This window comes from Diabrotica undecimpunctata, unplaced genomic scaffold (assembly GCF_040954645.1).
Source record: "Diabrotica undecimpunctata isolate CICGRU unplaced genomic scaffold, icDiaUnde3 ctg00001950.1, whole genome shotgun sequence".
Lineage (NCBI taxonomy): Eukaryota > Metazoa > Arthropoda > Insecta > Coleoptera > Chrysomelidae > Diabrotica > Diabrotica undecimpunctata.
Genome location: NW_027312961.1, coordinates 3,789 through 20,717, shown reverse-complemented (window position 1 = coordinate 20,717; position 16,929 = coordinate 3,789). Strand labels below are relative to the sequence as shown.

Sequence of the window (16,929 nt, the reverse complement as noted above, 5' to 3'; positions counted from 1 at the left end):
TTGAGTTACTGTGACCAAATGCCCATCTTGGTAGTTAGTATTCGCCTCTGGTTGCGTTGAGTAACTGAGTTACCGTTGCTAACTACCCATCTTCCTGTCTTTTGTTTTCTTTTCCTTTTTGTTCTCCTGGAGAAGCTACATACAATTGTAGCGAAACGTCGAGATGAACCCACTTTTGGGTCACTCACAAATGACACGGTCCAAACCCGGAAGACGAATAAACTATAACTTCTCTATTTTGGTCTGCAGAAACGGCTAGAAAATTACAGTCTTTGGAAAGCACTTTAAGATGTTGAACGTATTGACCTATATTTTCACCAGTTTGTTGTTTTTTTGTCATTAGGATATGTCTGGCAAAAATTTCATTTTGGGTTTAACAAAAGCTGCTTTGAGAATACTTTTGGCTTCAGAATACTTTCTACAATCAGAGATGAGTTCATAGATATTGTTGCTCACGTAATTTACCAGTAGTTTGAATTTCTCCTCCTCTGAAACATCAATCACAGAGGAAATAAAGTTTTCAAAGGTAGCTTTCCAATGCATCCATTCTTGAGACGATCTAGGAGAGTTAGGATCTGCATCAAATCTGTCTGGTCGTAGTAGCTTATCCATATTTGATATTTCTTGTATATAAAATTGTAATGAAATGCAAAACCTTTATAAACTAGGTTTTAATATACAAAAAATTAGCATTGTTTTGTTTGAATGAATAACATGACAATTACATATGAAATTAACTAAAACTAAGATGACAAATGACAAACACAGTTCACAGACCACAGGACACTATCAACCCTGCAGAAAATTGTTTTTAATATTATTTGTAGCAAATTAAATTGTCTACAACTTTATTATATCGTAAAATGGAAAATAAAAAGTTATTAACAAAAATAGCTAAAAGTTTTTGAACAAATTTTCTTTTGGGGCTTATAACGTTTTTCTGCTCATTTTACCATAAAAAGACATCAGAACAACATTATAGAAGGTTTTTAACATATAATTTTCACTACAAATGTGTTAAATTTCATTTTTTACATCCCAAAGTTGACCGGGTTCTTGAATACCCATAAGAATACGATAAAAACGAACCATTAAGCTTAGTTTTTATAACCTATGTTTTTATTCATATAATTTATTATTTTGTTAATATTTCTGTGGTATTATTAGTTTATTATCCACCTTTTTCCCGACCCCCTATGATGTAGAGTCTGGAGGCACGTTTTTTAAGTGGTATCTCCATTAGGTCTAATTCATTGACAAGTTCAAGTAGAGATAATATTAATCATAATTATATATTTAAAAACTTGTTTTCCAGCTAATGTTTTTTATTTTCTTTGGTACAGGTTCCACCATATATGCGATCAAAGAAATAACCTTTTTAGTCGCGCAGGATACAAAGAAATTGGTGGCTCTCATCCTGTTCGATGGACGTCAAGAATACCTTTAACACGGCATCATGGGAAAAATCATGGCCAGGCTGAGAGAATTGGACGTTAGTGAGTACCTGGTCGACGTAATTGACAGATCCATAAGGGAAACGATACCAGCATCTGTCGCAGGGTGTTCCACAGGGTTCAGTACTAGGTACCACCCTGTGAAATGTCCTGTACGACGGGGTGTTAAGGCTACAGATGCCAAGGGGAAGCACTATTGTAGCTTATGCCGATGATCTCACACTGGTTGCGAAGGCGAGTCGGAAAACGGATTTGGCTAATGCGGTTAACACAGCCCTTCGTCGTATTAGTAGATGAATCAGAGAGAATTATCTACAGCTAGCACCTCAGAAAACTGAGGTGGTAGTTCTCAAAGGGAGCCAGGACAAGTCATCTCTTCGCTTTATAGTGGACTGTGTGGAGGTTGCACCGGTTAAATCGGTTAAGTATCTCGGAGTCTGGTTATCGGAAGGACTAAAGTTCGGAGTACACATCCAAAAGACTAATACCAAACATTAAAAGCACATGTAGCACCAAAAGAAGGGTGATGAATGGAGTTTTCCAGTCGGTGGTAACCGACGCTGCTCTTGTGTGGTGTAGCCCACTGAACACTGAGCGAAATACGCCAAGCTGATGGAGACTTCGCAAAGGTGAATGCTCCTAAGGTTATCTAGCGCATACAGGACGATTTCAAATTAAGCTCTGTATGTCATTGGAGCGGTGATACGGATCGTCTTGGTGTGCAAAAGGCGCAGCGAGTGTGTATGCGAGGAAGATGGATGGAAATATTCATGAGAATAAGACAGAGAGAACGATAGAGGAGCGGCAGAGAGAATGTGCAAATAATATCGGAAAGGCAAGGTGGCGCCGGCAGCAGATTTAAATATAATAACGTATATTATGACGGATGACCAGTTAATTCGATGTTTTGGCTGGTCAACTCTGAGATAGCGCGTCTGATGTATGTGAGCTTGCATTGCCGTTTTGAGGAATGATTTGTCTGTTTTTATTTTTTTCCGAATTTCACTGAAAACTTCTGGCAAACAAATTGTTGTATATTATTCAGAATTGACCGTCTTACTCTTATCTCACGACTGAATTCATTGTACTAATTTTTTATGATGCTAAAGGATGGTGTTTGATCCCGTATAACAATTTAAGTTGTTTGATTCACTCTTGTCTTGATACTCTACGTCGAAAATTGTGATAAATTATCGCACGATTCAATTCCATTTTTTGGTCGAGAAAAATTTTTCAAGCCCCTGTAAACCATAGACGTATATATTAACACAGACTGAGCATACCAACGATGAGCAGTGATGACAACATCTTTTGCGTTTGATGAAACTCCTCATTCTCTGTGTCCCGATCAAAAAGAGACGTTACTATACTTACTTGATGTACGATAGAGACACAAATGCAACGAAAACAAAGATGGTGTCGTCACTTAGCTCTACCGACTGCTCGGTTTATGTAAATGTATACGTCTGGTATACGTCTATCCTGTAAATAACACAAAAATTGCTTATAAGTCAAAACGTTCTGAGTGCGCATATGCTTGCATTTCCAGTGCAAGTGTCAGATGTCAGTTGGCGGTAATTAGTGTTGCCTAGGCAAGAAATATAAATAGCAGCCCTCATAACTACAATCTAATACCATTCTACAACTACCAAGCATAACCTCTAATCGAATATCGCCATGCGGTTTCTTTTACTTTTCTCCTAGTCCCATTTGTAATACCATCTTATAAAACATGAAACAAACATTACACTTTATATTGTGCACTTACTTTACAATTAACGACCGTCTATTAAATTTAATAATTCTCACCTACACGCAAATCAATAATAAAAGTATCAACACTATAATAAAGAGTAAATAATATCGAAACACAAACATAATTTGTCCATCCAGTCATATTATCATATATTCTTTTATGCAATCAAGTGTGCTAATTTATATATCGAATATTAATCTAAAAATATATCTCCGAATAAGTAGATAATTGTGTAACAAATACAAAATATGTAATTAGCAGTAAGTTCATAATTTAATATCTGTTTGTATGTGGAATAAAAACTGTGACTTAAGGAATTTTTTGCTGTTGTAGTTCCCCTCTTTATTTTTAATAGATAGCCTGGACTTTAACTCTCTTACCACAACCAAACTTATATGGAATCATCATATATTTCAAATTAATATTTATTTCTTTTGAAGTAACTTGTTATTGTTGCGAAGAATAAAAGTTTTCATTGAAAATAAACAAACTGTAAAACAATCAGATAATACAGCCCGGCACCACATAGATTATTTGTAAATTGAACGAAAACGAATAAACTACCTTTCACTTTTCAAAACGAAAATATGCCTTATGTGGGGTTAACTGATGTGCAAAAGACGGAGCAAGGAATGTCCCAGAGGGACATAGTTGCAGTGGTAAGCATAACACAGGACGTTATGTCAAAAACCTATGCTGTGTTTAAGTTAAAACGATAAGAACAAGACTTCGTGCCCGAGGATTATACAGCAGTAGACAGTTACGGGTTCCCGAGTTATATGTGGAAACATTATATTGGAACAAAAGTGCCATAGTTCAAATTGTTGGCAACACTCAGAAGAAATGAAGATCTGTAGAGGAGTTATACAGGGATGTGTTTTATCGCTTATTGAAAGCTTAAGTATGAATAGTGCTGAGATGGGAATTACTATAAACTATAAAAAAACGAAGTACATGCTAATTACAAAAAGACCACAAAATATACATCACCTATTGACAATCAATGGTAACTTGATAGAACAAGTAGAAAAATATCAGTACTTTGAAAACTTTGATCAATGAAACCAATTATCATACTGCAGAAATAAACAGGCAAATAGAGATTGTCAGATCAGCATTTATACGAATGAAGCCACTCCTAATGTGCAAAAACCTAAATTTGGAGTTCAGACTACGTAGGTACCATTCGCTGTTATATATTCTCAATATTATTATAGGGAGCTGAGACTTGCGATATTAAAAAAACTCAATTTAAAAAGAATCGAGGCTTTCGAACTCTGGTTATGTTGCAGAGTATTAAAAATATCATGGACTGATAAAATCACAAATAAAGAAGTACTAGAGAGGGTTGATAAAGAAACAGAACTAATCACCACTATACAAACAAGAAAACTGGAATACCTAGGCCACGTGACTCTGAGATAGCGCGTTGAAATTTTGAGACTCATAATACAGGGAAAGATTCAAGGAAGAGGATCTGTTGGCCGAAGGCAGAACTCATGGTTGAAGAATCTACGTGATTGTTATCAATGCAGATCGATTGATTTGTTTAGAGCAGCAAGTTCAAAAATAGCCATTATGATTGCCAACCTCCGTAGGGAGATGGCACTCTAAGAAGAAGATCTTGGTTCAGATCTTGTTTGGTTTACGTCAAATCTGAAATATTTTATAATATCTTTGAACATGTCTCGTTTCATATTGTGCCTAAAAAACTGAGGACCTTATGCTGTTGAACACAAGCTGTTGGTTGCGAAATTTTTGGCGCCGTAGACTCCTCTTGCGTACATAATAGCAAAGGCAGCCTCCAGTTCTTCCAAAGTTCCAGTGTATGTGTCATTTTTCAAACATCGATGTGCTTCTATAATAGTGCATTTTTGTATATAACGCAACATGCTCTCGTTGATTATAAGATACCAAGCAATTATTCTTTACATTCCTTTTTACATACGAAGTTGACCTGATTCCTGTCAGCAAATATTGTGCTGAGCGAGCGCGGCATCCTATAATAGTCAGGCAACAGTCAACATTCAATAAATATGTAGAAACTAAAAATCATAATCCTACCAGGTACTGATCCAGAACCAATAGCTTTCCATGTTGTTTCGTCGTTCGATGTCTCCGATTGAAATAGCTTTCGCTTGTTGACCTCTTTTTCCTTTGCGACTTGGCTTTGATGTATTTGGATTCACAATAATATTAGCTGAATCGTATTGTTGAGCAGTAAAAATGTTTACATAAATTCATGACTTATACAATAAAACTTTCTAACTGGGCTGAACCATCAGTCACTTGAATTACTATTTTGTAGTGGTACGTACTCTTCCTACATATATTCACCAACATAGAGGTAATCCAAAGAATCGAAAAGGAGAAAGAAATCCTGAATACAATTAAACAAAGAAAGCTTGAATATCTAGGCCACATATTGAGACACGATAAGTACCGTCTACTGCAATTTATTGTCCAGGGAAAAATAGACAGTAAGCGAGGGCCAGGCAGGAGAAGACACTCGTGGCTCCAAAATCTGAGGAAGTGGTTCGGGCTCACATCGGTCGAACTATTCAGAAGCGCCGCAAACAACCAAACAAGATCAGAATTGCCATGTTAATAGCCAACGTTCGCAACGGACAGGGCACTTGAATAAGAAGAAGACGTACTCTTCATCGTCTGACTCATTATTTTCTTCAAATTCAGATTCACCTTCCGAAACATCTCATATTTTTCGTATTTCTTCAAGAAGTTCAAGTTCTGATAGTCCAGGTCGAGACATCTTTACAGTCGTCTTGAATTTTCACAAATCAAGGTACATATGTTTCAATATTCCAGAAACGAGAATCAGTAGAATCTAATAAACTGCACAATAAACAAAAAATTTTAAGGAACAAATATGTTGTAACAAAAGACCTTCTAGGAACAAACGTACATAAATATAATTTTACCCATCCGACAGGAAATTGACAGAAAGAATCGCCGAATTTCCGAGAAAACGATAATAACTGACACAGAGCCAGTTTCGCTGTAAATATTTGATCCAGTGTCGATCTTCTATAATAGTAGATACTCTCCAATAATATTTTCTGCTAGTGGTTGGAGCCACTGATTTATAATATACATGAGGACTTTATATGCTGTACATATTAGAGAAATTCCACGGTAGTTTTTGCACTGGAATTTCTCTTCTTTTTTATAGATAGGGCATACTATACTTTTCTTCCAGTCGTCGGGTATTTTCTCTGCTTGCCATATGTCTTTGATGAGCGCGTGGACGTGACTTGCTAGGTGGTCGCCACCCACCTTATACAATTCTGCTGGTATTTCGTCAAATCCCGCGGATTTATTGTTTTTCTGGGCCTTAATAGTTTCGAGAACTTCCTCTATAGTTGCTTCTACCCCATTCTCTAGCTTCAAGCATGGTTTCTGAAAAAATAGCTCATTCTACAGAAAAAGTGCTAATAAACATTTGTGATCAACATTATGTCAGCTTCATTTCTTGTTTGAAATATTTTTTTCTACGGCGTACAAATTTTTGGTAAATTGACGTTTTCCGTCCCATACCCCTATACGTGGGGGGTTTTAGGGGAAAGCCCGGGGGGTACGTTTTATGTTTTTTGGCGTCTCAAAATTGACATTCTCAGCAAAATTCAGCTTGTTCGTATGATTTTTAGAAGCTCAGTGGTATTTTCGTCTGTGACGACTGGAGTATTCTTTTCTTGTAAATTTAGGTATATACAAATCGTTGAAATCGTCACAATTTGACCATATCTTGGTTACCGTTAGTCCTAGTATATTTTCCAATAGATTATTTTGAAGTACACAAAATAAGCTTTCTTTTTTATTTAGTCTTAAAATTAGTCCCAGTTTCTTCTACAATAAACCATTTTAAAGGTGACTGATTTTTCTTTCTATTTTGCAAATAATAGGGAAAATGGCCAAAACCTTTGTGGGAGAAATATTATCTATAATAAAGTAAATCCTAAAGACTTCTACCAAACTTCTTTTTGAAGAGCAAGGATAAAAGTTTTTTTCTGTTAAGCAATATCTATACCTAGTTATGGGGCAAAATAGAAAAATCGCGTAACTGTTTTTTTTGCTTCATTTTTTGAATAAATATTTGTCAAAAAAAATTTTTCCTTTAACGTCGTAGTTCCTTTAACCCCTATTTTTTTTAACGTAGTCAATAGCCTATTGGGCTCTCTTAACATACCACATAGTTAGCTCCATCAGCCATGTTCTACATCTTGATAGAAAAACAATCAGCAACGAGTATTATCAACCACCCTTATCTCAGTATGTCCGTCTACAGCGTCTTTACGGGCAGGACATGTATTTAGAATGGAAGAAAACAAGCTTCCAAAAAACTGTTGAATGCAAGGGAAGAGGCCTATTAGAAGACCGAGAAAGCGATAGGAGGATAATGTGGATAAGGACTCTAGAAGTGTCCTTGTCAGGCGATTGTGGAAGAGAATGACTACTGACCGATGGAGAGGTTTGATAAGGGAGGCCAGGGCTTTTGATAATTAGGCTGTAGCGCCATAGGATGGATGGAATTTTGGAAACATCTAATAAAATGCGTTTCTATCTAAATTTATTTATTTTTTATAATACAAATTTACCTTTTGATGAACAATTTTTCAATTGATATATACAAAAATTTCAGTTAAATACTCGATGGAGCTCTTTTATAAACATTTCAACGGCTTATTTCCATTGTCGATTCTCAAATGTTTTTTCTAAACACATGTAGTCTAAAAAACGGCACAGCACATTTAACAATCTCAAAACCTTTCAAAACAAAAATATCTTTGCAGTTTTTTTTATCTTTTTAATAAAACTGCTCAACAACGAATTAATAAAAATGTGTCAATCTAAGATTTTTCTCCAGTATGCAACTTTAAATGTGATTTCAAAGATCCTGCTTGGCTAAACTGTTTAAAACAAATTTCACAAGCGTAAGGTTTTTCTCCAGTGTGGACTCTCAAATGACATTTCAAGTCATACTCTCGAGGAAACTGCTTAAAACAAATTTCACAAGCGTAAGGTTTTTCTCCAGTGTGGACTCTCAAATGACATTTCAAGTCATACTCTCGAGGAAACTGCTTAAAACATATTTCGCACTTGTAAGGTTTTTCTCCAGTGTGCAATCTCAAATGATCTTTTAAAGTGCTTGCTAGAGTAAACTGCTTAAAACAAATTTCGCACTTGTAAGGTTTTTCTCCAGTGTGCACTCGCATATGTCTATATAAAATACTTTTTTGGATAAACTGCTTATAACAAATTTCACACTTGTGAGGTTTTTCTCCAGTGTGAACTTTTGAATGTGTGTTTAAATTACTTGCACTAGCAAATTGCTTAAAACAAATTTCGCATGTGTAAGGTTTTTCTCCAGTGTGAAATCTTGAATGTGTTTTTAAATTTCTTGCACTAGTAAACTGCTTAAAACAAATTTCACATGTGTAAGGTTTTTCTTCAGTGTGAATTTTCATATGTTGTTTTAAATACATTTTAGTAGCAAACTGCTTGAAACAAATTTCACACTTGTAAATTTTTTCTCCAGTATGAATCTTCATGTGATAATTTAAAGAATTTTTAAAAGTGAACTGCTTCAAACAAATTTCGCACTTGTATGGTTTTTCTCCAGTGTGAATTTTCATATGTTGGTTTAAACACATTTTAGTAGTAAATTCTTTAAAACAAATTTCACACTTGTAAGGTTTTTGTCCGGTGTGAACTTCCATGTGATAATTAAAAGAATTTTTAAGACGGAACTGCTTCAAACAAATTTCGCACTTATATGGTTTTTCTCCAGTGTGCAGTCTCAAATGAGTTTTCAAAAAGTACGGACGAATAAACTGCTTCAAACAAATTTCACAGTTATAAGGTTTTTCTCCAGTGTGAATTCTCATATGTTCATTGAAATGTCTTTTCCTAGCAAACTGCTTAAAACAAATTTCACACGTGTAAGGTTTTACTCCAGTGTGAATTTTCATATGCTGTTTTAAATACATTTCAGTAGCAAATTGCTTGAAACAACTTTCACACCTGTAAGATTTTCCTCCGGTGTGAACTTTCATGTGATGATTAAAAGAATTTTTAAAACTGAACTGCTTCAAACAAATTTCGCACTTGTATGGTTTTTCTCCAGTGTGCAGTCTCAAATGAGTTTTCAAAGCGTATGGACGAACGAACTGCTTCAAACAAATTTCACACTTATAAGGTTTTTCTCCAGTGTGAATTCTCATATGTTCTTTGAGATTTTTTTTCCTAGCAAACTGTTTAACACAAATTTCACATTTTAATGTATTTTCTTTAACCTGTTGACTCATATCTTGTTCTTTATTACTTGTATGTGCGGGTATTGTTTTCATACTTTCCAATGTGTTCTCCTCTTGGAGAAAGCCTAAAACAAAAAACTAAAATATATTTTTTGTCAAAAAATATAGCTTAAGTGTGTTAAATTTGACACAATCTAAATATTCTTTCTTTATTTATGGGCAAGTCCAGAGCCATAAAAAGAGAAAATACATTTTGAAGCAAAGCTTCTATACTCGCACTGTATTACTCTTTTTTTCTTTACAGTAAAATGCTGAGGCGAGCGTCACGGAACTAGCGCCACAAGATGGCGTGTCACGGACAGCGTCAATATTCTTAACATCGATTCATTACTCTCAATCAATTTGTTTCTAGTCATCATATATTTACTTTAAGAAGATTTAAATTAAAAACTGCATGAAAAATATGAAAAGAAGACATAATGGGAAGTAAAAAATTTAAATAATAAAAGTTTAAAATTTATTAAAAGTCATAAATGTCATTAGATTAATAATAGTCCAGGCCGGATCTGTTTTGGATGGATGTGAGAGGTGGCAACTTCAGTAATAATAATTAAGACAATTTTTAACAAAAATATTTATTAGCACTTTTTGTCTAAAATAAACCGTTCCCTCAAAAATATCGCTTGAAGCAACGCCGCTACGTGCGCGAAATCAATTTTAAATGAAATTTGTATCAATTCGACAGTAAAAATTCGATATCTTCTGATCAGCGTCTCCTATCGACAAAAATTAAAAAGCGTTTTGAAGGTGAAAGGCGCTGCTTTCTTGTGCAAATTTTGCATTTTTCTGGAATTAAAGTTAGTTTTTATAAAAGTGTTAAATAAATAAACGTTGCGCGATTTTTGCCATTATTTTACGATTCTGACCTGTCTCTGTCTCTCGTAGATCTCCTGGCGAACACGTTGCAATGAACAAAAGCACACAACAAACAAATGATGGCTCTTGTCAGAGCCAGTTGACAATCGGACCAACACTTCGAGTATGTCAAATACATATTGAAGGCATCAGCCGAAGCAAGAGCGAATATCTTAGCAAGCTACTGGCAAAAAACAAAATTGACGTGGTTACTGTTCAAGAAACACATACTGCAGACGACCTACAATTAAAAAACCGTGGCCAAATCCCTGGATACACAGTAATAGCTTCAATCAACCACGCTCAGTACGGTATCGCGACTTATTGTAGAGCAGACATCAAACATTACAGCACATGTCACTCTTACTCGACACAAGAGATTTTTATACTTGCTGTGAAAGTGGACGAAATAACTATAATCAATACATACAAACCACTGAATGCTAAATGGCCACAAAACGTACTTTCTACATTTTCTCACCCGACAATATACACTGGAGACTTTAACAGCCACGATACTACATGGGGATATAACCAATGTAACCAACAGGGAGAACAAGTTGTCGAATGGGCTGAGTTTCACTTTTATACGATGCAAAACAGAAACCCACCTTGCATTCTGCAAGATGGCAAAAGGTCTACAATCCCGATCTCTCGTTTATATCTTCCAGCGAAAGGGGCTCAAAAACGACTTTAAGAACGCCACAAGGGAAGTTCTCGATAACTTTCCTAGATCCCAACATAGACCAATAATTACAAAATTGGGCACCACCATTCCTATTATAAATTCAATCCCTTTGCCAAGATGGAATTTTAGTTGGGAAGGTGGGAAGAGTTTAAATTCCAACTTGAAAGTGATATAAGACATATCAAACCAGTGGTCCAAAATTATGAAAGATTTGCATCACTAATGATTAGCTGTGCAACAAAGCACGTCCCACGTGGGTTACCAAATCGTACATCCCATGCTGAAACGACGAGTGTAAAGAACTACTTGATCAGTATGAGAAATCTGGAGATCCTGAAGTTGGTGAAAAACTCTTGAGAAACCCTTAAATTCCGCGAGAACCACAAGGTCGGGAAACTTTAGAAAATCTCAATTTTACACACAGTAGCTGCACCGCATGGAACCTTCTAAGGAAACTAGACTCTGGCTAAAACAACGGTACAGCAAACTCTACAGCCCCAAAACCGGAAGACATAGGCAAACGCATAGCCAACCTTTCAAAACCAGTAATAGAAAAAAATCATAAAAGAGAAGTTAGATTTCAGTTAAAATAAGCCAAAATTGCTCAACAACAAAGCCTACCAATAATGAAGCCTATCGAGCCAGAAGAACTTGCAGAAGCTCTAAAATTAATTAAATGCCGCAAAGCCGCAGGAGTTGACAACATCTAACCTGAATTTATAAAACACATTGGCCCAAATACCAGTAAGTGGCTTGTTGAATTTTTAAATCAAATATTGACTAAGCAGAAGTTTCCAAAATCCTTCAAAAAAAGTAAGATCATCGCAATATCTAAATCTGGGAAAGACCCTGCACTACCTGAGAGCGACAGAACAATCGCTCTTTTAAGCGTCTGCTACAAGATATTTGAGAGGATAATCCAAACGAGATTATTTTACCATACAAAGCCAAGTTCAGAAACCTGCAAAACGGCTTACCACAAGGGTCAGTTATGTCTCCTCTTCTTTTTAATATTTATACGTCAGATGTACCAACTAGTACCTCGCGCCAATTTATTTATGCCGATGACATGGCTCTGAGTGCTCTAGAAGAAGACATAAAAATCGCCGAAACCACCATAGAAGCAGATCTAAACATTGTTAACAGATATTTTAAGAAATGGGGCCTACAACAAAACCCATCGAAGACTGAAGTAACAGCTTTCCATCTTAACAACCACAAGCCAAATTAGTATAAACGTAGTATAAACAAGTATAAACATAGAATGCGATGGAACCATTCTAAAGCACAGTTCGAACCCAAAATACCTCGGTGTAACTCTAGACCGTACCCTAACATTTAAACAGCATTTGGAAAACACTTCAGCAAAAATAAAGACCCGCAATAACATTATTCAGAAATTAGCAAATACATCATGGGGGTCTAATGCAGAGGTCATCAGAACGAGCGCGCTGTCCTTAGTGTCTGGCTAAACAGTCATCACAAAAACGTCATAGATACCCAGTTCAACCAAACAATGAGGCACATAACGGGAACTATAAAGCCCTTCTTCTTCTTCTTGTGCCACTCCTGTCGGAGATTGGAATTCATCAAGGCTACCTTGTTTACAGCTGACATAAAGAGTTCATTAGTGGTACATCCAAACCACTCTCTTAAAGTATAAACTATAAAGCCCACACCAACCCAATGGCTTCCAGTTTAAAGCAACATCGCTCCATCAGCAACAAGACCCTAGTTCAAAAATGCCAACAAAACCCAGCACTACCGATAAATACAGACATCGCTGAGCTAGACCAAAGAGAGTTACGACTGAAATCCAGACATCCACCTACTAGAACTGCTACAAGATTGGCTGATTTCACAACTGAGGGGCACTGGATGGGCGAATGGAATCCAGATATCAGAAAAGCTAATCTCATAGAAAACCCTACAATTAAACCAGACTGCTTTTCTCTTCTTCGTCGTGAATGGTGCAACCTTAATAGAATACGAGTTGGTCATGGAGTTTGTAACAAGTCTCTGAACCAGTGTTCCAGTGAAGTCTCTGATTTCTTGAAGACTGCCACCAAGTTCGTTGGCAGTCTTCAAGAAATCTAATAACTCACTCCCAAGGCAAGAGATTGGCTTCAAGCCGGTAACCTTTGACATAATAATTTTTTATTTTATATATGTTCTATGTTTGTGTTTTCTTATTTATTATTGTTATTATCATTATATTTTTAATGTAAAACTGCATGTGTTAAGTTCATACGCATATATATATATATATATATATATATATATATATATATATATATATATATATATATATATATGTATATATATATATATATATATGGAATTTCAATTGTTAAAAGTCAATCTTCAAAACCTATGACATGACATTTCGGTTTTGATTTTTGCAACAAATGTGGGGCATTTGGAATAGGCCTAAAAAACGCCGAATTTAAACTTTCATATTACAAACGATCTAAAACATTAAAAACTGTTTTTCGATTACACAAGCACTTTTTCTATACTACACTACTTCAGCTATAAATTTCACCTAATGCCATATTCATGGAAGTATTTTCCGTGAAATGCAATCGTTTGTAATGTGAAAATTTAGCGTTTTTTAGGAATATTCGAAATACCTCATATTTAAAGTCAAAACTCAACACCGAAATTTCATGCCGTAAGTTTTAAAGATTGGAAAAGTTGACATGGATGTCAACTACTAGTGAAATGATCGTTAAAATTATTTGTCCCTAAAACGCTTTATAAGCCTTCTCAAAGTGTGTTGTTTTTTCTAAAATATTCTTAAGGGAATATTTAGATCTATACCAGTAGATGACAGCATGTCATTTACTAGATCATAAGACTGTCAACTACTGGTGTTTCTTTATTTCAGATATTTTATGATGCTTCCAACCAAAGGAAATATGTTTCGGTATTTAGATGAGCAAATGGAATCTGCATTAGCTGCGATTTCAAATTGTCAATCAGTTGCTTCTGCAGCTAAAAACAATGGAGTATCCAGAAGTACATGAATTCATAGAATTAACAATAGCGTGTCAAAATTTAGATAAATGGGTCCAGATTCCATTTCGACGAAAGAAGAAGAAAAAAATATTGTCCTTTGGATTTTCACAATGACAAAAGCTGGGTTTCCAACTGGTAAAGAAGCTTTACTTACCAGCGTTCAACACTTAATACAAGAACTGAAAAGAAAGAACCCTTTTAAATCAAATAGACCTAGGCAGAAATAGTTTTTTGAAACTATATAGTTTTTTGGTACTATGGTTTTTTTAAAAATCTTTCAGTTAATTCAGTTATTATAATCAGTTATTACTTCAAAACAATGGCAAGAATATCACGAGAAAAAGCAAATGGAAAAAACAGTATAAGAGGAAAATAAAAAACTACGGGCAGAGGAAAGAAAAAGAAAAAAAAGAAGAACGAGAAAAATAAAAAAAGAAAAAAAAGAAGAAAAAGTGCAACTAAGAAAATAAAAGAAAAACACACAAAAGAAAAGTATTTATTTCTTCAGGTTCAGAGACTTGTGAAGAATTTTTCCCAAATCTTTGAGAAGTTAGAATTTCCCAATATAACTTGTGCTGGAGATCGATTAAAATATGAATTTAAGAAAAAGCTTGAAGTTGACGGGTAGTTAAAATATCGTCAATTACTGGATCCTGTAGGTGTCAACTACCAGAATTTTGAAAATATTAAATGTCATCTACTGGGTAATTTGCAACCTGCAAGAAAATCTAACATTTTTTGTTTAATATTACATTTTGTAAATATTTTCAGTTAGTTTCTTATTTTACAAACATTAACTATCCTGAAACATAGTTAATAAAAATATTTAAATCTGTAACTGTTTTAGTGCCAGATTTGTATATATTTTTTCTTAAGCTGTCAACTACTGGTTCTGTTTTACATGGAATGCAAAAATGGTATGTGACCCTAATATACATATGGCAGGTACTTACTTCAAAATCCAATTGTTCAGGGTCATATCTTAAATATCAGCCTATGATGCATTTAAGAAACGGCTCAATTTATTAAATTATGATACATATTGGAAAGATCTTTAGTATCAATCTTATTATTGATATAATGTTGATATTTTTTATGTGAATTGTCTAAAATCTGCATCTTTTGTTCTAGTTTTGTTTTTTTTTTCAAACTCTGTACATTTTCACAATCAAAACAATGGCAATTTTCTAGAGAAAGGTTGGCTAAAGCTGTAGTGTTTGATTTGTTGGTTTGTACACTATGTTTGTGTGCAACAACCCTTCTATGTAGATATTGGTGTATCTGCCCAATATATGTTGAATTGCAATATATATGTTTACTTTACAATTTACTTTATAAAAAATTTTACCAATGTTTTTGATGATTTATGTCCAACATTAATATCACATTTTGCCAACATTATCGCCATTTATTTAGAGAATACCATACATTAATGGATTTACAGATGGAAACAACAATAACAAACAATATATATATATATATATATATATATATATATATATATATATATATATATATATATATATATATATATATATATATATATATATATATATATATATATATATATATATATATATATATATATATTTACAGAATTTGATTGGAAATCCTTTGTAATTCTTGACTATGCAAGGAATCATGAACATCGGAACTGCAGTCAATATCTTAATTTGAAACTACATTTATTTCATCAATTCGATATTTCATTGACTCTATTTTCAACTTTATCAGGAACTTACTACGAAATTAACTAACAATTAGATACAAACATAACATTCACATTTTTTTAACTTATGAAAGGTTGTTTTTTTTTTACAGCAAATTATGTCAGAGCAACGTATATTCTATGATAAATAAGGTCTTTTTATATATAAAAAGACATTTCGTAAGATAAAAAAATTCTGAATATTATGTTTGTATGTAATTGTTTTAATCTATTGACTGCAGTTCCGATATTCTAAAACGATTCCTTAGAGTAACAACAAGCCAACAAAAATTTGTCACATAAGTGATTTTTATTATTAAATTGACTTTACTTTGAAATTGACTACTATTTAATTGAATTAAACTTTTAAAAGATCTAAAAATTTGATTTAAAAAGATTTAGCTGAATCTAACTTAACATAACAATCTAACCATATATAACCTAAAACTGCTACCAAACCAGTATTTTTTTTTAAAGTAGGTAAGAGTAAAATGTTAAAATATGTAATTAAAAATATCACTTTTTATAAGAAAATATATTTTGTATAACCATGGCAACATTATTTCTTGTTGTTTTCTGGTGTCTAATATGGCGGTGGCTTTTAAATACAAGATATAATTTAAATGAAAATTACATAAAAAAGAACGTTGAGCAACCATTAAAAATCATTGTAAAATAATCAGAAGAGAAACAGAATTCATATATAAATAATATAATATATATGATATAAATTTCGGGTCCGTAGACGTCGTACCTTCTTGCTCCACTAGTACCCTCCTGTCCAACAAGTGCAATTGAAGTAGAATCTAATGATATTTCATGTTCTTAGACCTCCTACCCGTATAGTATATGAAAACTTACCTTCTTCATTTGTTTGGCTTTGTTCTGATGACATAGGTTACTCTGAGATAGCGCGTCTTGCCCTATTTCAATTTTTATGGGAATTTTCTTCAAAACATAATGAAATGTATCATGTGTAGTTTCACTTTTCGGTTCTTGTTTAATTTCAATTTTAAAATTATCCAGAAGAGTATCATTCACGTCATTATCTATTTTATAAGTCTCCTCAGCAACTTCTTGTTTTACTTCCATTTTTGACTACTTCTGTTTGATTA

The 16,929-nt window shown here is 34.0% G+C and overlaps 1 protein-coding gene across 1 annotated transcript; it reads right to left on the bottom strand.

The window, feature by feature from the left end:
- Positions 1-7,782: 7,782 nt before the first annotated feature.
- Positions 7,783-16,709, bottom strand: LOC140431767 (uncharacterized). The gene is made up of 2 exons (XM_072519650.1): positions 16,676-16,709; positions 7,783-9,607 (listed from the first exon to the last, which is right to left on the bottom strand). The coding sequence occupies exons 1-2, from the start codon at positions 16,707-16,709 to the stop codon at positions 8,076-8,078; spliced, it is 1,566 nt and encodes a 521-aa protein (XP_072375751.1). The 3' UTR covers positions 7,783-8,075.
- Positions 16,710-16,929: the final 220 nt, after the last annotated feature.

Coding starts and splice junctions, on each gene's coding strand:
- LOC140431767 (XM_072519650.1), bottom strand. CDS start 16,709: ATGTCATCAGAACAAAGCCAAACAAATGAAGAAG. Junction 9,608..16,675: donor AAGCCAAACAAATGAAGAAG/GTAAGTTTTCAT, acceptor TTTTTGTTTTAG/GCTTTCTCCAAGAGGAGAAC.